The 22522-nt window shown below is 45.8% G+C and overlaps 1 protein-coding gene across 1 annotated transcript in view; it reads left to right on the top strand.

Annotated features, from left to right (window-relative positions):
- Positions 1 to 11852: 11852 nt before the first annotated feature.
- Positions 11853 to 22522, top strand: part of LOC126557280 (pair-rule protein odd-paired) — a 30213-nt gene continuing 19543 nt past the window's right edge. Inside the window, exon 1 of the mRNA XM_050212993.1 lies at positions 11853 to 13131. Within this exon, the coding sequence (XP_050068950.1) occupies positions 11910 to 13131 (1222 nt within the window). The 5' untranslated portion in view covers positions 11853 to 11909. The remainder of the gene's footprint in view (positions 13132 to 22522) is intronic.

The raw sequence follows: 22522 nt of genomic DNA, 5'->3' as shown, positions 1-22522 counted from the left end.
TTGAGCGCTGCAAAAGAAATGGTGGCCGCCTGGTGAGGGAGCGAAACTTTATTATTGATGAGTTACGACCATAAAAACGGCGGGACGCTTTTTTGTCCTCCGACAATGGGATGCGTTGGTTGCTGGTGCAATTTTTATGATGCACAAAATTGAGCAGAAGTCGTCGGGCGTTGGAAGATTTGAAGTGTCTTTGTTTACGGGACGAGCAGAAACTATTTCTTTGCGAATTTCCGTGAGGTCATTGCAGGAGGAGATTATTAGACGAATATCGAAGAATCATAGGGAGTCCGGTAGGCTTTTATTACCAAATACACTCTAATCCTTGTGCATACTACTCGCTTTCATCGAGTGACTTAGATTACGATACTAGGATTTCTCTTAAGAACCTTAATTGCTAGAATCCCTTGAGAGAACTTAGAGTCTCTGTAGATTGTTTAAATAAAAGATTTATGAGATACATCTCACATTTTGCGTTAGTTATTAAACGGCAATTTTGCAGACGGCTAAATTGTTTATCAGCTGTGATCAGAAACCCAGGAGCTTTGTGGTCGATTCTAAAGATAGGGCCCCCGCTTTACCGTTAGTAAAGAAGGTTAAAGACAAACGATGGTAATGGTAAGACAAACTGTTCCCCACTGTACGAGCTATCAATCGATCGACCAGTATCTTAATGCCGATCGTCCAAAGGCATCGATCGCGAGTCGGTGATTGATGGTATCGAACCCATTCGCAGCAACCTTTCGCGTGGAGCTGATCTACGCACCGCAGCTTTGCCACCGTGGGCCATTCCTCGTATTCTTTGTTTGATTGGCTTCGAGCGTCATCTCACGATTACGCGATCGCGATCTCCCCATCTCGAGGCTCATCAATGGTTTTGGAAAATCGGCAGCAACTCTCGGTGGTGGCAGTGGTTCGCGGAAAAGGGTTGATGTTGATGATCATGATGCCGATGATGGTAGTAGGCAAATACCAGCAGCTAGCGACCGAAACAGCACCCAACCAGCAGCAGCAGCAGCAAACCCTGGTACCGTACCGTAATGTTTCCAACGTTTTGGTCCCAAAGGGAATGGAAATTAGATGGTGAGGGATACCGGGTACCTCCCCCGGGGTGTGCGATCTTCTTGAGCATCATCTGTTGGAGATTAATAGCAATCAGCGTGGAAAGCAATTTCTCATCATTTAGCTCCAGTGTCCAGTGCCTGAACGCTTGGGTATAAGCGAACGGATCCGAATGGTAGTGATCAGCAACTCGGATCGCTTTGGTCCCTAAGGCTAGGCTTCTGTTGCTTTAGTGGCTCATCGAAAGGGCCAACGCTTGGTAGCAAAATTAGTTTCCCATCCATCACATCAACCCATTTCTGATGCTATCGGGAATCGAGGATTCCTGATCTATGATAAATTGGTATCGATCACATCTCGCAATGACGCGATCGAGAGTCCCTCGGGCTCGGAATTGGTTGTTGCGCGGGGTCACATTCAAATTCCACCGAAAATAGTTCGAGCGAGGGAAATTTATTGCCCAGCTCCTTTTGTAGGACTCTGAACTCTGGGGGGGTCCTTGTGAGAGTTTGTGCTTTGCGAGGGAAAAACTGCGTGTGAGGTGCTGGCTTTGAGGGTGAATAATAGTAAAATGTCGTAAAGCCGTCGATTGATAAATTAATCCTTTCGCTGACCAGGCTGAGCTTCGTTTGGCGAGAGGTTTGCCATGGTTGAAGAAAATGGCTGTCGAAAGCTGCTTGGAAATGGATTTGATAGTAAGTAACAAAGTACAGAAGCAGCTCAACTTACCACCAACATGGCTAAGCTGATCGGCAAATCGATCGTTTGCAAATGAAGGCGAACTTTAATATCTGTAACTGCTCCGCATTAATAAGGGTCGGCATGCGTGAAAGAATTTCAATTTCTGCATTTGAATGTCTGCAAAAACAATCTCACAAACATCGCAAGAAGATAGTTCGTTCTTCGGCAGATGCACGCAGATGAGCATTCATTTGTTTTTGTGGTCCGTTTTTGGAAGTTTCAGACTGGTGTTTTGAAACCCAACAAACGCCCAACAACTTAAATGAAAGTTTCGTTTTGCTCGAAACCGAGCTACAAAGTTGAGATCGCTTAAAATTATTGATTTTGATCATGAACGTTTGGCAAAATAAATAACTAACCACCATACAACGACAGCAAGGATTTATCCGAGCGAGACTTTATTCTCTCTGCCTCTCCAACGAATAGCAATAGTTCGAAGAGTTCGAGTGGGAGTCCGTGGAAGCTGGTGGCAGAAAGTTATGAACTCCACGTCAGAAATGGTAATTAATTATCGTTTTAATGTAAAATCATTTATATCATTTTGTTTATTTGTTTTCTCGTCCCATGAGCCAATCAAGGAGAGAGGTCTTTGGGGCGGGTTGAGTGTTGGATCAGCAGGAAACTTCGGAAGCATTTCAGTAGAACGAAGAAATGCTCACCGAGCTCACCCGGCCGCCTTCAACATTTCACTGATTCAACAAACAATTTATCAAAACATGCGCCACAAAATTGTTTCCCCACACTGTCGAACGCCATCTTCACTGCCTTGCGACCCAAAGAAGGCAGGACAGGTATATAGGTTCCGTTTGCTACCTTGTGCAAGGCTGCTTTTTGTGTGTGTGTGTGTGTGTATGTGTGGGTTCCTGTTGGTTCGTTCTTTCTCATCTCTCTGAAGCTTCTGGTGAAAAAGCTGGTGGACGCTGGTTGCCAACGAGATTGCTCCTTTGGTTCTCCCAAAAGGAGCAATCGTGGCCGAGCCCACATCGTTATCGAAAAAATGCTTCCCGTTTGCTTACTGAACACCGTTGCTTCCTTCGGGATGATCATTAGCTTCCGAGCAGAAGGCTGGGGAATGCACCATACCGTGGCGCATGGATGGACTCACCACAAAAAGCCTCCCAACCGATATGGAAGGGCACTTGGTGGATGCGAACTGCGCTCGAAAGATAATTGATTTCGTTCCCATAATGCCCTTCCCTTCGCGTTCGAATGGCGCGGGTTCTGACCTCTCGCGTTCGCCGCGGAGTCGAAGTCACAGGAGCAGTTCCAGGAGTTCCAGGACCCCTGGGCGGGCGCAAAAAAGGGGCAAAAATTGATTAGACAGCCCGAGATGGGAAGCCTGGGAACGGCACCAGGCTGTGTGGTTGTGTTATGACGTGGTCTGTGTGTTGTGGTCTGGCCTGTGTTGTGGTCTCCGGGAATATTATGTTCGATCGATACCGCAACCGACACACAACATATGCATTCGCAAAACCGAACAAGTGAACCAAAATCGTAAATATGACTACACTCCGGTTATGGATCTTACCGAGTGAGTCGTGCAGCCCGGTAGCCTGCACGCCCCCGGGACGTCGCCCGACACTGGGCCACTGGACGAACATTGACTCCATTTTCTTTTGCCATCAATTTTCTCTCGCTCCACCGTTTGACCCTTTTGCCCGAACGGACTCCGTTGGAAGGTGGGACGGGTGTAGGAAAAGTGGGGAGGAGGGGTGGGGGGTTGTCGGTTGCGGTCGATCAGAGATCCCTAGATCGGCTTCAACTACTGTGCGACGCATTTGGTTGGATCAAAACTCTGCTGGAACTATGTTTTTTGCACGTTTTTTCTCCTTCTTCTGACGCTATCCTGCTGCGGGCTCGACGTTATGCCGTACCGGGTATTGCTTTTCAATGCTGCTGTGTACGTGCAAATGGCTACGAGGCTAATCGATCAGTGGGGGTGGGTGAATGTGAAAATGCTACTGCAAAAGTGCTTGTTTCTGTTTCTTGTGGATTGGTGTTGCTGTTGTGGGAGCATGCGAAAGGAAACGAGTGGTCTACAGGGATAGACGAGGTTTTGTTGAAAGTGTTTGGACTGTCAGTAATGGAGTGATGGCATATCGATCGAACTACGTGGGGGAAAATTTTCAGTAATGCTTGAAGAAAGTGAGACAGCACATTGAACTAGTCTAGAGGCACTTATCGTGAAACAGGAAAATTACGATATTATTGCAAATGATCCGCTTCTCTCCGCTCCCTTTAGGAGATTATTAGAAACGACCAAAAGGTCCCAATCCTGGCTAAGCTTTTCTTCTAAATTTGTGTAAGTCTTGTCTTAACTTAACCAAACGATATTCTCAGAAATTGAGGTCTTATTGTACCACAGCTTGGAATCAGAACGAAATTATTTGTCCATGTTTGGAGCTATTACTCAGAGTGATCGTACATATAAGAGCCATCCAACTACCACCACCAGCAGGAAGGGATTATATTTTTAGGCAACCCTCAAAACGAGGACCTTTGGTTAATGCTTCCAAAGCGTTGGTGATTTACAGCAAATATATGTATATTGCAGATAACTTTGGCTAGCAATACCGCCGGCCTGTCTTTTCTTCTTTGAACTGTTGAACTACTGTTGAACAACAAAAATTTAGAAAAAAGATAACATGGGCTTATCCACAAGATAACAAGTCTTAAGATCGCCCTGGAAGCAGCTTTTCATCCTTATGAATAATCTATTTTGGCACTCAAATTATTCTTTATTTTTGGTTACAAGCATCAATTGGATTCATTTGATTTGTCTCAACATCTGTGTGAATAAATCATGTGAAAATTTGAATAATGTATTTCAACCAACTATTGAATAACATTTCCAATAAAATGTTCATCCAGTCGGTTCATTGGTCGTCGAAGAAAATAGGTTTATGGCTACGACTAACAATCCAGAAATCAATATTAATTGCTACATAAAATTATCATAATCATAATGAAACATTTCTCCCTTTCCAGAGAGCACAAAAAAACCCATTTCATTTTTGTTTTCGTTGGTGTTGGCAGTTAAATGACCATTTGCAGAACAACAACTCAAAATGGCCATTGTTACTGCCGGAACAATCGGCCCAGAGTTTTACGTTGCTTTCCCGAACGAAGGCATCATAAACCCAAATTAATCAACATCTACGACCTTTTGTGCCCTTTTTGGTGTTTTTCCGCACTAGCCAAGGCGATCCCCAAGGTCTATAGCATCATTTGATAAGAGGAAAGGAAAAATAGCACATTCAAAATAATGATCCACTTACCAATTTGATGGAAGGTGGAATGGAAAGCCGGGAAAAAAACCGTCCATTCTTGTGGCTGCAGTTCCATTACGCTTTCCACGGCCACAGCACTTACGAAAAGCAACCCCTTGCTGCAGCGCAATAAAACTGTGTTTTCCAAGAAATACAAGCTAATTAATCATCGACCTCAGGAATAAGCTTGAAAAGGAAGAAAAAACAACGACGCATTTATTCCAGGGGGGAAAATACAAACGAAAACACAAGGTGTTTTTTTGGGTGAAATTTTACCACATTTCTCCTACGGAACAAGGGCTTTGTTTTTGCGTTTTCCACCGTGTGTCTAATTATGATGAGCTGGGAAATGTTTGAGTGCGAAGCAGGAAATGCTAATTGATTCAGTTAACACAGCAACACCAAAATGGTGGCCGAAATGGTTAACCTGGCGAGTGAGAACAATGTACCGTAAGTGTGGGGTTCAGCTTCGAGGAAGTGTTTTTCACGCATTCACGATGGTGGATTGTTGGATGATTAAGTGAAGTGTATTGCTGAGAATACATAGAATGTAAACTAATATGAAATCTAGTTTTGTGTCATGGGTTCTTGAGGGCTCTTGTCAAAACATTTACAAGAACCATCACCTCAAATGATCTGGAACGAGTTTTCCAATTCCTTGACACGACTACACGATTAAAAATCAATCCAAGCGTGTGATAAAATGGTTCTGCAAACCCTTAAGGCAAACCTCATCTTCATGGGCGTTGATCGTGGCGTGGAAACCACGATACGCGAGTGATAATTACATCGATACGCAACCCGCCTTCATTTAACGCCAACACCGCATGGGAACTGTCGCCCAGGAACGAACGACACAGGACGACCGACGGGATGTGTCACTCTGTTGGGCGCACTGTTGGGCTCTCGGACTCTCGAGGACACACTCTACACTTGAGACCTTCTTGGCAGAAAATCCTGCCAAGGGAGACAAAAAAAAAAGACCACAAAAAAACCGCGCCCACTGTTTTGCGCTTGTTTCTTCGCGTGCGTGCGCGTGTTTCGGTTCGGTCCCGCGGGTGTTGGTTGGTTGGCGCGTTGCGTCGTGTTTCCCCGCGGGTGATTCGGAATAACACTTTCCTACTTCCCGGCCCACCACGGAGAAGGAGGATCAGCGTGTTCGGTTCGGAAAAACAGGTTCAGCCGCGGTAGCGCGACTAGGACAACACGATGACTCGCGATGAGTGTGCGAGGGTGGGGTGTTTGGAAGGGTTTAAGCATGGGGGGTGCAGGAAATGCGGGCGTAGGGAACAACAACATTAATTTCCCAGCGAAACCTGCTGCGTAAACAAGCAAGCAAGAAACCCCAGACGACGCGTGCGCATCATCAGCATTCCCGCTTATTCGCTGGTGGTGCGTGTGGGAAGAACACAGAACGCTGAGAGATGAGGGCGAGAGTGAGACACCACGAAAATAAAAACCAGTTCCTCACAACATACAGGCACTCGCAATGTTATGCTCTGGTGGTGCCTCTTTTTGTTATCTTCGTCGTTCCATCGTGCTGTGGCTCACTGTGGCTTGTTCTTTCCATGCTTTCCATGGTTCTGCTCGTCCGCAGCGTAGGGAAAGGTTTTCTCAGCCTGTTTGGGGGGGGGTTACAGTTGTACGATTGTTTGGTTGTCACGTTGCATGGGTTGAAGAACAATAGGAGAAGATGTGACACAAATGTCAAGCTGACAAGTTAAAGGTTTGACTTTCAATTATCGAGGCAGAGATCGCTCATCGATGACGGAAATAGGAGTCCTACCGCGATCGATGACGTGTGAGAAAACGGGTGGAATGGACAAACTAGTTTAAAGATAAGTTAGGAGATTATCTTACTCATATATAGATTTTCGATGTGTTGAAAAAGAATGTCTCACCTAGCTTATTAGTCCAACGCATTTATGTGGTGCTTATTTTGGGGTAATGACTTATTTGGGAGTAATCTTCATCTTGGATTAATGACCGTAAGGCCACGCCGGACATCAAATGGCTTACTAGATTTGCAGGTACGACGTAGTTGGATAGTCTCACTACGGCGTCAACGGTCCGGATGGGATTTGAACCCCGGTTCCGCCGTTTGAAGACCGGCGCCGCTGTCACCTACTCCACCGGGCCGCCCTTAATGTCTTCGAGAGTACTATTTTTCCAAATATCTTCGGAGGCTCATAAAATGTACATTTATAAATAACAAACGCCTGGATAGGAGGAATTCGAATAAGAGACCCACCTTGTATGGGGCGATCGTCGATGCAGAATGCCATTTAATCTATCCTGCATGAAATTTAGATTCTACTACAAAACAAGCTCGACTTAGTTGCATACTCTAAAAAAATGAATTTCATGTGCTTTTTCAATCATGCTTACCCAAACTCAATAACGCAACAAATTATTTTTATGCCTTTCTTTTCCTCCACGTTGACTGTTCAATTAACAATCTTGACGCACAAAAACGCATAAAAATTTCAACCTAATAGACATTGAAACCAATTATGCCAACAATGAGAGCCAGACCCAATGGTCCGCCACCGTTGGTAATCCTTCTTCCCAACCCTATAAGACCACCTTCCTATGCTGCGTAATGATATGTTGAGCTTCTGTGCAGACCGCTCGCTGCCGTTGCATCAATTTATCGCCCAGTTGCATCGCTGTGGCGAGAAACGCTCAGCGCAAATTCGCAACTGCGTACGCGCGCGCAAAAAAAAGAGGAAATCTGCGGGGGAAAACTAATTTCCTGCCCTCATTGTTTCGGGTTGGGATCCTCCCAAGCCCCCCTCCAGCTTAGCCATTTCCGTAGGTGTATTGTTCGGAAGTTTTGCTGAGTTCGTAATGGAATTCGCTCAATGAAACAAATGGTTTCCATTTGACCCGTTAATGGACAATATAAATTCGGCAGTGCGCATCGAAATCGCCCCAATTAATCAGTGTGCCCAGTGTGGCTCCCCGGCCTTGCACGTGGTAGGTGGATGTGTGTGTTAAGGGGTAAAGATGGAAATCGTAAAATTAAAACAAAACACAGCGTACGCAAAAAAAGCCACATTGCACCACAGGCTGCTAAAGACTTGGTTGGGGCGGTTTGGTTGAGTTCTTCTGCGAGAGGAAATAAAACAAAGAAAGATTATGAAAAAGGCTCCCAAAAAAAAACAGCGATCATAATTTTAATGTACTTTTTGAGTTGTTTTTTTTTTCGCTCTCGTGTACACCAATCTCTGCGCTTCACAGACCTCAGAAACGACCCAGGAGAAGATGGAAGGAACAAAAATACAAATTCCACCAATTCATCACCCGCTCGTTTTGTGGACAATCGTAGTGCTTGGACAGGGTGGATGAGAATGAATTGAGGGTAAATGTACCCAATATTAACAACAATCACTGCTGTAGCTCACTTCAAGCTCAAGTACAAATGTGTGGCTCCAAAATAAAAGAAAGAATAACCGGAACGTGTTGGTTCTCGGTCGCCGGAATAGCAAGGAAGCTCATTTCTGTGCCCTGTGCACACACCAACCCGCGAAACCGATGTAAAAATATGTAAATTGAATTATATGTTAATTTATGTGTTGTACAACGGTGTGGAGCGACGTGTGGTACGCCAAAGGGCAAGTGTTCCAAGTGTGGAGTTCCTTCGCTTCTTCGCCGGGAGTTGTAAGGGAGAAAAACATTCCTGTGGGTGGACTTGGTAGCAGTGATTGGCCGTAGGTGGGAACAGCAGAAAATAGTAGCCGAATGTGTTGTTGTTGTAGTTGTTAAGGCTTTTGGGGTGGTTTGGGGAACAGGGAATGACGAATGAGCTTGCTTGTAGTGCTTGACGAAACGTCAACTTGTGTTTGTGTGGAGAGTTCCCATTTGTCTGAATGACAGTAGGTCGGAAGTATTGTCAGCACGTTTTCTATCGCTTGTCTCCTCATTTCAACTAGAACTTGAGATTAAAAGTCGAAAAGGAAAAAAAGCGTTTTATTGCTTACAAATATGAGATAATTAGTAACAAACCTAGCTCTGGCTGTCATATGTCAAAACTAGTTTGTGGAGTTCAAATGAGCTCTCGCTAGTCATGCTTTGTTCATTAGGCACGTGCTGGAAACATGTGGCGACATTTTACCGGCCATTAGGCAACCACTCGTGAGGCCAAAATATTGACAAAAGTTTTAATATTCATCTACGCTTCTCATCCTGCTGCGATCGCGATCTAATTTTGAGCCATTCTGAAATGGAACCTTAGAATAAATTTGCAAAAATTCTGTCATTTTCTACACAAAAGAGCAAACCCTTTTTTTCGCTTTGGACCACAACAGAACGACTTCCTGTTGGCAAAGAAAACAAATAGCATCCATCAGCCAGATACACATCGTGTCTATAAATTAGCGATAACTGTTCGTCTGCTGCTGATTCTTCCTTGTTTTCTAGCTCCTTTTGCTTTCCGTAAAAAGAGCAATATCCACATCGCAAATCAACACGAAATGGCGACGGTTTGCGGTAGAAAGTCATCATCACCTTCGACGATCGCGTCGATCCCGCTTATCGCGGATCTGGAAACGACATTTATCATATTTTTAATTAACATCTGTAATGATTGTTGATCGCTTTCCAACCGTTCGTTCAAATGCCTTTTTTCCATGTCGTCCATAAACGAGAAGCGACCAACGCCGTTTGATCCACTGCCCTGGGGACTCTGCCGGCGGGACAGACTCATACACACTCTCACAGGTGAATCTGGCGAAGAGGATCGGTATCGTTTATGGTGCGGTACAGTATCGCAAAAGGAAAGGACTCGAATCTCGCTCGATCGCGCTTTCCATTCTCTGGGCTCACCGCATCCATGGTGCGGTGTGGCACGGGACCCTTATTTGGGACCATTAAGTGGCCTGTATTTAATTGCTCCACGGAGAGTAGTTTCGCCACCAGCGGATCCCGAGTGGCGTGCCGGAGTCGTAAAAGTGCAATACCAATTAAATGCGCCTTGAAACTTGATCCCGTTCGTTGCGTTTCGTTCGTTCGGTGCGCAGTTCGTGTAAATCGTCCCCGGAAAGCGATGATTGTCGCCATTTGCTTTTGTGACGGATCCCCGGTACGGTGATCAGCAAGATCACGCGGTACGCGCGTTTGAGCAGACGATCGTACCTCAACGACGGTCACGTTGCCGTGATGGGTGTTTGTGTCCAAAAAATGTTACCACTCAATTATCAAATTTACGCGCACAAAACGAGACAAATGACACAAATCGTTGGGACGAGAGAATCGGGGACACCGAGCGGACGATTAACGTAAACCAGAGCGGCGAACTCCTGCCGGTCCTGTGGTCCTGTGTTCCTGTGGTCGTGAAATTCCCCCCGACCGAGCATATTTGACTAAGGTTGACAAATTTGACAAATATTTTAACAATAACAATTTTTGGTCGAATCAATAATAAAGGATCGTTCGTTCTCGTTCGTACGGCGCAGTGAATTTGTGTGGGAAAGAGTGAGAGATGCGAGTTGCGTCGTGAGCGTGAGAGAGCAAAACGTCTCTTGTATTTCAGCTTCATGGTTAGTGCTTGTTTACACGTCTCACTGGGTGTAATATTGGAAGACAAATTGAATGAATTGGATTTTCTGGATTATTTCAAATGGTTTGGGAGTTTTTACATAATTCTGATGGTGAATTTTGAAAAAGTATAACATTTAGATATGTCATAATGGACCGTACTCTGAGCTGCTATTTGTAGTTAACTTTTAAAATCTTACAAAAATCATAGAATTGCGTATGATTATTTAAGACCTCACAAAACGTATTTCCTCACAATGTCGTTCCATCGGTTCAAGGGATTAGTGAAAATCGTTCAAACTCCGTGTAAACCACCAGCGAAATGAGTATGAAATCCTTACTCAGCAGCGCAATCAACGCAGCACTCATGAGAAACAAGGATAGCACTCATTTCCAACCTTGAAGCCACTCCTACCGACATATTGCGTTAGGGCGTGTCACATTCACAGCATACAATTCCACCAAGCATAAGCGAAACATAAGTTCGGCAGCAAAGCGAGATGTGCACCGTACGGTCGTAACCCTCCTGTCGCGGTTGGATCGGAACCCTGGTTGCAGCTCGGTGCGAACATCGCTACTCAGAATGCTGCCAACGTTCGTGCTCGCAATAGGTGTCCGCACAGCGAAGCCGCGTGAGTCGTAAGATCATCCCGGGAGTCCCCGTAGCGTGCGTGTGTGTGCGCGTTCGAGATCAAGTGTGATCTTCGACCGTTTTCGAGTGCTGAAGCTGCATCATCATCATTACCATTATCAACGTTGTTCTTGTACTATTACACACTTTGTTATTTTTGTGGAGTTTTTCGCTGCGTGTGGGCGCACGGTGCGTCAGGAGAAGTGTTTGTTTGGGTCGGTGATCGAAGTGTTCGAATTCGCAGTGAACATAGGTGACAAGTGTACATGTGTATTGTTGTGGGGCAGAGTTCGTCCTTCCGTTGTGCTTTGCGCGGTTTGTCCTCGGGACGTACGAAAGTCTCGCGTCGGGAATTTCGGAGTGCTTGAAACTGTGTCCTAATTTTTTGGAGAATATTTTGAAGGTTGAAGAATTCAGTAAGCGAAATAAAGCCGATTAAAACAGTTCTTTATACAAAGTGTTTAGTTGAAGAATCAAGTTGCGAAATTCGTTGCGTAAGCAAGTGAAGACAAAATGAAACAGTGCTTAGTGTTGGTGCGCTTCCGGTGAACCTGAGATACGTCAAAAATCGTGAAATTGTGAGAAAAACCAGTTCGAACTGTTGTAGAGAAAACCCTTCCCTAGGTTACTTTTTGCCCTCTACTAGTGTTCAAATTAACAGTCCTTCCAAAATGATGATGAACGCTTTCATGGATAGTGGTTCGTCCGCGGCACATCATTCGCATCTGGCCACGTTCGGCATAAAGATGTCACCGGATCATCTTGAGCAGAGCAGTGAAATAGAATCCACAGCAAGCTCGGCGGCTAGCGCAAGTCTAGCAGCCGCCGCAGCAGCCGCCGCGGCCAGTATGCTGCCACCGGGTGCTACCGGACCCGGAGCGTCCGGCACGGGCGTAGGCACGTCCGGGTCCTCCAATGCGAACGCCTCCGATGCTATGTTTTACCATCATCATCCCCATCATCACCATCACCACCAGAGCAGCCCATCGAATGGGGCTGGCGGGGGAAGTGGTGGCAGTGGATCAGCCTACAACTCCCATCACCTTTCACCTCCCTCCCACATGTCCACCCATGCGATGGCACCGTACCATTCGCGGGACTTTCTTTCCCTCAAGCGTGACAACGATTACTTCAGCTCGGCGGCTGTGGCGTCGAGTGCAGCAGCAGCTTCGAGTGTGGCCGCCGATCCTTCCTCACTGTTTGCCGCTGCCCACGAAAGCCCGCTGAACCATCATTCGGCAGCGGCGGCCGCAGCTATCGGGCATCACCCGTTCCATGCCGGAGCACATTCGATGCGAGCAATGGCCGCTGCTGGACTAGCGTCCGCGAGTGACTACACCCATCCATATGCTCACCATGCACACCATGCGCATCACCAGACCAACTACGCCTCGGCCATGCACCATCACCATCAGCATCACCCGCTTGCCAATCTGCCCGTAAATCCCGGCACGTCCGGAGCATTCTTCCGCTACATGCGCCATCCGCCGGCTATTAAGCAGGAGATGCAGTGTCTTTGGGTAGAACCGGAATTGCCACCACACCATCACCATCATCACCATCTGGGGCTTGGTCTAACGGCTCTGGCCGCGAGTATTGGTGGGGCGGGATCGGACGGTGGTAGTCGCAAAACGTGCAACAAAATCTTCAGCTCGATGCAAGAGATCGTGACGCATCTGACGGTGGATCATGTCGGCGGTCCGGAATGTACGACACATGCCTGCTTCTGGCTCGGTTGCACACGCAACGGCCGGCCGTTCAAGGCGAAGTACAAGCTGGTCAATCACATCCGGGTGCACACGGGTGAAAAGCCGTTCCCCTGCCCATTTCCGGCCTGCGGAAAAGTGTTTGCCCGCTCGGAGAACCTGAAAATTCACAAACGAACGCATACCGGTAAGTGGCCAATAGTACAGTTCTTTCTCACCAGGAGGGCACTCTGGTGGTTGGGTTTGCTTCCAAGAATTCGTTTCTTCCTGCAAAGTTACCACGGATGGAAATAAAAAAAACCTAACACCGAGTGCTTCCACCGACGGACTTCATCGACAAAACGACAAACAAAACAGGCAAACGGTTGCCTTTGTTTTGGACGACTCCTTGCAATGTCTAAGAACTGTTTGTGGGCATGTGGACTTCCACCGGGAGGTCGCTCAACATAATACCTTCGGTGTTTGTGATTGTTTTGGGCCCGAACGTCTTGAGCGTCTTGTTTGGAGGTTTGGTCATATCAAAATAGTAATTATATTGTTCCCCGGACTCTTTCACTCCAATTGCTCATTTAAAAAAGACTCCTTTGAAGTCTTGGGGAGCAAGGTGGGAAAAACAAACGATTAATGTTCGGTACGGTGATTAATGTGAGCGTGATGGAACTACCTGAAGAAAAGAGGAGGCTTAAGTGGGATTTGAAGTGGACGTGTGCCGTTCAATTAATGACTGGAAGAAGGCAATCATTTTCCCTTTTTGCAACGGAGAAGCTGTTGGAGTTGTTGTTTGGGTGAAGAGAGTGAAAAAAAATAGTTGTCAACAAGTGGTTCTGGTTGCAAAATGACTCTATTTTAGCTAGATTTGTTCATAAATTAAGAGTTAATCACTCGTGATGGGGTTTGTTTACTCTTACGGCGAATAATTTATAATAAAGCAGTTAAGGAAGTTTTCACACCATTATTTATGAAATTCGTTTCACGAATCTCTTTCGTCCCAGTCAGAAAAGCAAGGAAAACAAATTTAATTAAACGGGTATTGAAATATTCAATGGGATTAGTTGTGAAACGGATCAATCGCTACGAATCAGTTCCGTTCGGATTCGTGCTCGAGCACACGCACGCACAGTCGATCTTTGGTCTGCACTTTAGAGATTGATCTTAATTAATTTTTAAACGCTACGCAACAACTCCGTTTTGGTGCGATTTGTTTTGGATGTTTGTCCGATTAGCTTGGGATAATGTTCTTTCTTTTTCTTTCGCTTCTAACCGTGAGCTAACCCTGACTAGCCTGAGTTCCTCAGATTCTTCTTTCGACCAATCTGGCGAGTAAACAATCTGGCGGAAGGCATCCGGGAACGAACGGCTAGAGGATCTCCTTCCGAGATGCGTGTGTGTGTCGATTACCATCAGATCACAGGGCAAAGAATGATGAGAATTCCATTCTCTGCTTCTTCCTCTATGGTTCGACGTCTTCCCGTGGCCAAGATCCAGCAGAGGGCCAATACACACAAAAAAGGAGTAATTAATCTCCATTTTCGAACGTTCATCAACGGGCAGACGAGAAAGATGAGGCCCTCGGGCGTGCGCCGCGGCGTTCAAATTGATTTCGTTCGTCCATCATTTCACACCTCCACGGTGATTTTGGTGTGTTGTTTGAATCGCACACTTCCCTATCCCTGGCTGGCTGTGTTTATAAAGATGTGTGTGGTGGAAGTGTTGCCAAGTGGCATGTGCACATGGGCCAGGTCTTCATCGTTGATTCTCTCGCGCAGCTCATTACCAATCGACATTAGCACTTCGTTTGAGGTTTGTTAACTGTTAAACCGAGAGCTTCGTTGACCTTTTCCTGGATGGATTGTCTGACCTCCCGGAACAAAAACGCACACACAAACAGGAGAGGACTTTAATTGTGGGATAAATAATCTGCCAATAGCTGAGGACATTAGAAATCGATTTCAATAAACTCGACTACTCGACACACAACTGTAAAAAAGGAACCCGATTTTTGCATCCACACGAATGGGTACAAACTGCTGGCTACATCAGGCGGTTTGCCTTCGCTAGAGGAATATTGATTTTTCCATCACACTAAAGGAGATTATTTCAGTACGCACAAAACACAAAACCACAAAGCACAACAACACCGGGAATCTGTGTGAGTGTGGCCTTTGCTTTGCGTTTGCCACGGAGAAAGGACATTCGAGATATATACACAGAAACACACATACGGGCACAATAACCGGACATCAGTGGCGACAAAAGCAGGAGGCAAGCAATTGTTGAGCCACCCAAAATCTGGGGACAACTGGGCGAATGGGTGGGAAACACTGGAACGGGGGGGGAAGTAAAATGGGTTTCCCTTCGCTTCGCTTCGCCACACCACGGTAGTAGTCCCGGGTAGCCGGGGTCGAATAGGTTGATCCCACCGTGATCTCACACTTGTCCCCCACCAAACCCAGTGTGTCCTGTTCTGGGTTAGTTTGTTGGTGTTTGTGTGCATGATATTAGGGCTTCCGTTGTCCTGCTGTCATTGGCATACAGCCGTTGCTGGCATAGTATAGTAGTACGATTACGACTACGGACGAAAACTCTCGGGTAACCCGAGGCCATCGTACGTCCAGTATCCTTTCGCGAGGATTGAGATCATGGCAGTTGTGAACCTGCGCCCTCTCTACCCATTGCCACATCGTTTACAATCGGTATCCCGGGATACAAACAACCAGCGGCGCCTGGAGCGCACGGATTCTATCCTTACGGAGTTTCAGCCATGAACAAACAATTAAATCGAAGTCATAACACAGTTATTTTAAATTGACCGACACAAGCGGGTGTTTTGCAAGCAACTTGTGTCCTTGTTGTGTCCAGCACTAGGGCATTTATTGGTTGTTGTGGACACTGTTGACTTGGCGATTGTGGTGGTGCATCCGTGCATCCGTGCAATCCTGGATCTGGAGAGTGGAAAGTGAAAACTCGGCGAATAAGACCAACAATATGTTTGTGTTTTTATGTGCTTGTTTTATCTTCATTGTTCTTTTTTATTTCTTTTTTTTTTCATCCGCAACCACAAACGAGCTCAACCGAGATGCAGTTGTTGCAAAGTGAGTGGATTGCGGTTGGCCAAAAAAAAAAGGAAATTGTGTGTTCTTGCTATCAGTTTGAGCAACTGCTTTGTTTGACACTTTCATAAACGGTATTGCGATCGTTTTCGACCATGTATTCATCAAAAAGGCGTTAGTCATCATCAAGGATCAACCTCAAATGAAGTATCAGTGTGCGTCAAGAATGACAACCTGTCGAAACCTGCTAGGTGTTGAAGCAACAATCATTTTTGAAGCATTTATTTCAACAAAGAAATAGTCCTTGCAGCCGCGAACTCTTGGCTATTCGCCATCTTGAAGGTACAATATCTTTTTTGGAGAATTTTCTCACGCTTCTCTACTGTTGAAAAAGGAAAATCTTAGCCTGTTTAGCTCCCCGAACTACCCACCCTGCAGTGAGAAGAAAGATTGAATGTCGTCGCTACTTGTATTGGATGCCACGAGTACGTCTACCATTGTAATAGGCTCGTTTGTCCAAGGTTAGGATGGTGTGTGTGTGTACCCAAGCAACGTCTTAATTTACCAATCGTCTGAGAATGAAATTGGGTGTCTACTTTCCATTCAACGTGGGTATGGGTGCGCGATCGTGTTTTCCCCCTCGTTCTTCTCTGGCTGTCTTAGCAGGGGTCCTTTGGTTCTCTGCTGATCTCCCTGGCAGGATGATTGGAGTGGATAAAATTGCAGCTTCTCTTTTTCTGCAAATCTTCATCCTGTGCTCCATCGTGTACAGCAAGACAAAGGTCTCAAGATTTAAAGTTCTCACCAAGGCCAGCGTTTCTGATCGGGTGTGAGATTGGAAACTTTGTGTACGTCTAATTTCGGCTCGATTCGAAACGTATAATTTTGAGTGTTCATTTTCACAGCATGAGCTCCCCAGGTTTGGTTCAATCCTTGGTGGTAGTAGCGATTTCAAATGTGTGTTTTTTTGTCCATGCAGTTCGTTTAAGGGGAGGACCAGAGCACCAAAATAAATAAAGAAGTTTGGAGCCCTATCGCGTCCTACCCTGAGGGCTTAACGCACGGTTGAAGTTTTTCATTTTGCGGTCGAAAATTAATGGAGAGAAACGAGAAAAAACACAATCTAAACAGCTAAAAAAGTCGGAAGTCGGATCGACACACAACACAATTCGCGCATATTCGGTGTATAATTTACCCGCCCACTTGAGAACGCCCTTTTTTCGCGCGCGCCCACCGTGGCATCCGAGAGTCCTGGAAGAAAATTGATTATCTTCCTTTTTCCTTGCATGCAGTTGGGTAGTTGCTGGAGCTCTTTCAACACACGCTTAATCACATACACACACACACACACGGAGCGTGCCCCCGACAAATGAGCCGTTAAAACAAAGCATAATTGCTTTCCACGGAACCTCACGACGGAACGGACATCTGGTAGCTGAAACAAAGAAGTGAAGATCAAATTACGACCCAGAACAGATAGCTAGAGACAGAGAAAGAGAGTGACTAGCAATCGGCTACCTCGTTTGTTTTCGTTCGGCATCCCAGGGTCGTCAGGGTGGACGGTTTCGGGTTTTCTTTCCAACACTCCCAGCAATGTTGACATTGATTTTATCGATCTGCCGTCAAAGTTAGGGATCTTTGGGGTCTTCTGTGATGGGTTGAAAGTATCGTGTCGCATGTCTCGCGTAAGACCGTGCTGTTGAAATGTTGTCAAACACGAGCTTAAGTGACCGCTTGAGATAAGATACCGAGGGAAGTTAGTGAGAGTCCTTTTTGTCGGGTCGAAGATTCTTCGCGGGTTCTTCAGGAGTTGTACATCTGGTGGACAGCAAGGGACACTCTTTCAATTCCCTTTCGATCGTATTAGAAAACTTTTAACTCGATCTTTTCTCTCTCTCTCTCTCTCTCTCTCTCTCTCTCTTCCCATTTTTTTTCTATCTCCTACTATGTGGTAAAGGGGCCTTGTGTCGTTTATTTTCCGTCAACATTCCGCCGCAAATCAAAACAAACCAATTTACGTGACAACAAAAGGTTTCGCTTCCTTCGCTCATTTATGGTGGTGTGGATTCCGGGTTGTGACCGGTCGTTTGCTAGGGGGGGGGGGGGGGGGGTGGGGGGGGGGAGACCCTTTGGGATTGCGATTCGTTCCTCGATTCGATTCCGATTCGTTTCACGTCAAACAATGTAATGCACCACTTCGGGAAATGGTGATGGCAATGGTCCGAACAATGGACGAAAAGACACACCAAAGGAGTGTTGGCGGAACTGACACATAATTTATCGATTCTTTTGGGTGCCGTTTTTCCACCAGCCAGTGTGCAAGAGTTCTCTGGGTGTTGGGTTCTGAGCCCCAGGGAGGAAGGAGACGTGGGTTTTTTGTTCGATTTTTTTTATGTTTTCTATTATTTCTTTGGTTCTTTCCATTGGCCGCGCCGAGTGCCATTAAAAATCTATCATCAACATTAATATCAAAATAATAAATAGCATGACTGGTTTGGGAAGAAGCAACAGCAGAAGAGGAAGAGAAAGATGTCTCCAAGTTCCGCTTGCTGTAAGGAAAAACAGGAATATCAATAAGGGGAAAAAGAAGTGCTTAGCGGGTCCTCATTCAGCGTTTCTTCAAGCGCCCATTTCCTTATCATGATTTCTTTAACGACACAAACGTAAAAAAAACACATTCTCTCGCTGTAGGAAAGTGAAAAGAAATAGCGATCCTAACACATCCAGACCTTCCCGATGGTGGGTTTTCTCAAGCGTGTCAAAGTTTTTCCTTTCTTCGAGTTCGCTTTTCCATCCTGAAAAAGAAACCGAAAAAAAAACCTTTGACCATCTCCCGTTTTTGGGGTGGCCATTTTTTTATTTTCCTGTCGCTTCGTTTCGACTCTCACTCTCGTTCTGCCCCACATTATCTATCGACGATCCCCCTCGGGTTCGACATGGGTCGATTGGTTGGGTTTTTAGGGAAAGACTTTGTGTTCCATTTTTTTCTTCTTCCAGTTCGTATCCTTCTCCCCTCCTGTTTTGCGACCAACGACGACGAGGACGTCAGCACAAGATTTCTTTACCATATCCGCTCGATTTGGTGGGGGGGACGACTTGCGACAGGCACAAGGAAAACTGACAAAAACACACGGTTCTAGGATGAAAAATGACCACGACCGAACCTCCTCCTCTTCGGCACTGTTTCGCTCGGCGTTTCTTTGGTGCCAAACACACCACGACCATGTGGCCATTTCCCGTGGGCGTGCGATATGTATGGGTGTGTGAGTGTATTTTCGTTGTGGTTTGCGCTTAGCTTACCTTGTACGGCGGGGGAGTGTTACGATCGATGTCGCCAATGTCGTCGGGAAAATCCCTACCCGCAAACTCGTCCCGGGCACAGGCTTAAAGAATGACTAAAGACGACGGTCGGGATTTTTCTTCAATCTCCGGTGTGATTCTTTCGATTTTCCTTGTTTTTGTGTGGCAATAAAATGGCGCTTTAAACGTTTAAAGTTTAAATAGCAACAGATGCTGTTGCTAGGGAATGCAGAGAAAATGGCGAAAAGAACATTAGAAAATTCTTTTGGAAAATTTAAATTTTGCAAGCTTTTGAACGCTTGGAGCGATAGATAGTGAGTGAATGAACATAACATGGCTCCATAAATCGAGCATTAAAGAAGACATCAACTCCTCTTACAACTCCAATCATCAAATTGGAAGGTCGTGTCATTTGGCCTGTCGAACGCAATTGTGTTTTTCCAATGACCCACAATAAACTCTGAGGACCCTTGAGCAACTTCAGCCCAAACAACGGAACGGAACATGGCGATTACTATCTACCACGGACCATATACAACATTGTAGTTCGTGGTGATGCTTCCACGAGCAGGTCGTTTCGTTGTCGAACTTAACAAGCTCAAGCTCTCATACCTCCATGTGTCAGCAACAGTTAGCGAACGGTTCTCAACGGCAGCTACACAGCGCGCCTGCCCGATGTCCCGAAAAACCAATCCGCGTGGCCCATGCTCCTCGTCGTCGTTCTCCGGACTGGGTAGTTTGATTAGATAGAAAATTATCCACCATGGTCTAGTACGAGTGCAAGCAGCCAGGTTTAGGTGGGAACCTGGGTGGAACAAATTTATTTCCCCTCCGTGTGCTCGTCTCAGTTTATGATTATTTCCCTCCCGGCCTCTGCATCGAAGCTGAGGTGGGCTTGATATGCTCCTACACCATAGTCATCATCATCATCATCATCATCATCAACAACAACATCACAGTCGACATTTGTGTTGTTTGTGTTCGACGTCACAGTAGTCAGATTGGTGTGTGTGTGTGTGTGTGTGTGTGTGTGTGTGTGTGAGCGCATTTGTTCGTTGTAACTGTCATAAACATCAGAGCATCGAATCGATTTCGGATTGTGTGTGTGTACGTGTATGTGTCGCGTGGATAAGCAAAAGGGGGGGAAAGAAGAGTAGTTGCTAGAGCCAAAAGATGGAGTAAAACTTATTTCAATCCCCGGTGCTCATTTATATATAAAAACGCAACAAGATGTAAGACGTCCTCGTTCCATACGCTTCTAATGTTGGGCCTCTCCGTGGTACCACGCCGTCCGTATCTTGGCAACGATCGAACGGAGGTCTAGGGAAGAAACAAACGCGCATCTCGTGTACATCAAGATATGACAGTTCGGAGGATGTTTTTGTTGTTGTTTCTTTGACAAGGGGTGTGTGTGTGTGTGTGTGCGTGCGGCTAGAGGGTGGAATCGGTGGTGCGTTCGGCGCCAAGTAGAGCACGGAAGCGAAAAAATATAAACCTCGACTCTCACTTGGGAAAGCCAAGGCAACCAGGGGCTCTCCAAAAAATAAAAAAGTCAGCAGATGAAGGCCCAAGTGGTACGAAGAAAATCACGCACATCAAAAACAGTCAAGTCGAAAGAAATGGACTGGCAGACATGGGGAAAAGAAAACCCGACCGGCACAAAAATTGACTTCTTAGGTAATTTCAATTTGAAGTTACCTTTCGTTTCTCTTAGCTTTGTCTCTCTACGTACGACATGCCGGGTCTGATATCTGACAGGCCTCTTCTGGTAGCAAAGCCTCCGCAATCTTCTACTGAGCTCAATCCATCTTTCCATCCTACACTCGATCGGACCGGGTTGATAACCGAGTCGAGCCAATTTCAGCACATAAATCTTGTAAGCACATAATGTTATCTTAATTTTGCAATTTTTCCCTTGTACCTTCGATAGCAATCTAGTGCGTGCTTGAGAAATGGAATCACGCAATAGGGAAAATCTGGATCCATGCATGAGCTAGAAGAACGCAAAGCTTTCACACTAATCCTGGTGTTTGATTTTTTGGTCCGTGCGTTCAAAAAGGACCCGTTCTCGAGAACCACAATTTTCGCACTCCCGAAATAATAGCGAACCCGGGCGAAGAAGTCCTCCGATTTCTCAAACCCAACGCTCTTGTGTTCGCTTCTTAAGTTGGTTTTAAGAGGGCGTATCGAGGATCAGCAAAGGGATCAGGAGTGTGTTGAAGGATAAGAACAAGAGTTCAATAACTAATCAAGCCATGGCCGACACAAACTTGTAGAAGTACGATGTTTTTGCCAAAAGTTCATCGTACGGTGCCCAAGAAATTTCGGGACACAAACAGGCAGGTCGAAGGATTAAGCGGTGTTAGAAGCGGTACTGTTTGCTGGCAGCTCATAGCCTCATGGTTCTAGGGATCCTTTTTTCATTCTGGTCTGCTTTCGGCAAGCGCCTCACCATACCTCTCCCGGTGGAAAGTCTTTGTTTGCGTTTTGTGCAGAAAAAGTTTGTTTGTTGTTCCACCCACCGGTGGAGTGGAGGGAGAAAGAGACAACTTTTGCTAGAATAAATAAACATACACACACGGTATGGTTGAAGCTAAAGGAACCCGGGTTCGTGCGTGCCAGGTATATTCGCACCGAAAGGTGTACTGTGGACACTTGGGCTTCTCGAATTGTCGCCGCATACTTGGGTTCTTTACAAGCGCTTGTCACACGGCCATCATGGATTATGAGCCATCACGTCGAGTCCTCTTGTCCTGAGTGAGTGTTTGAATGCTTTTTTAGGCAACAATGTTTCCCTGCTCTCGAACAGCCTGAGCTGAAAGTGAGTAAAGCTACTTAGAAACTGGATTAGATCACTCGAACGAGGGTGCAGGCTTGGAACGAATGGATTAGCCGGGAGAACATTGTGTAAGGTGTCGTTCGGGAAAGTTGTTGAAAAGCGTGTGAAATGGATCGATTAGGAGACGGCACAAGGAAGGTTGACACGTTTTGGGATAAGATTTTTGAACGGCTTATGATGAGCTTAACAAGTAGTTGGATCTCGATAACCAATGTCTTAAGATGTTGACTTGAGATAGGAGAAGTTGCACATTGATTGAGTGATTAGCAGAGACGCTTAATTATGTGTTTGTGCAACTGGAAGCGGTCATTAGTTGTACGCCTGAAGCTACGCTAGCATACTAATGATTGTTTTGACATTTTGCATTTATTGCTCAACCATATTTAATC

The sequence above is a fragment of the Anopheles maculipalpis genome, chromosome 2RL (assembly GCF_943734695.1).
Source record: "Anopheles maculipalpis chromosome 2RL, idAnoMacuDA_375_x, whole genome shotgun sequence".
Lineage (NCBI taxonomy): Eukaryota > Metazoa > Arthropoda > Insecta > Diptera > Culicidae > Anopheles > Anopheles maculipalpis.
Note: the sequence above shows the minus strand (reverse complement) of the source record. Positions and strands in the feature narration are given on the sequence as shown.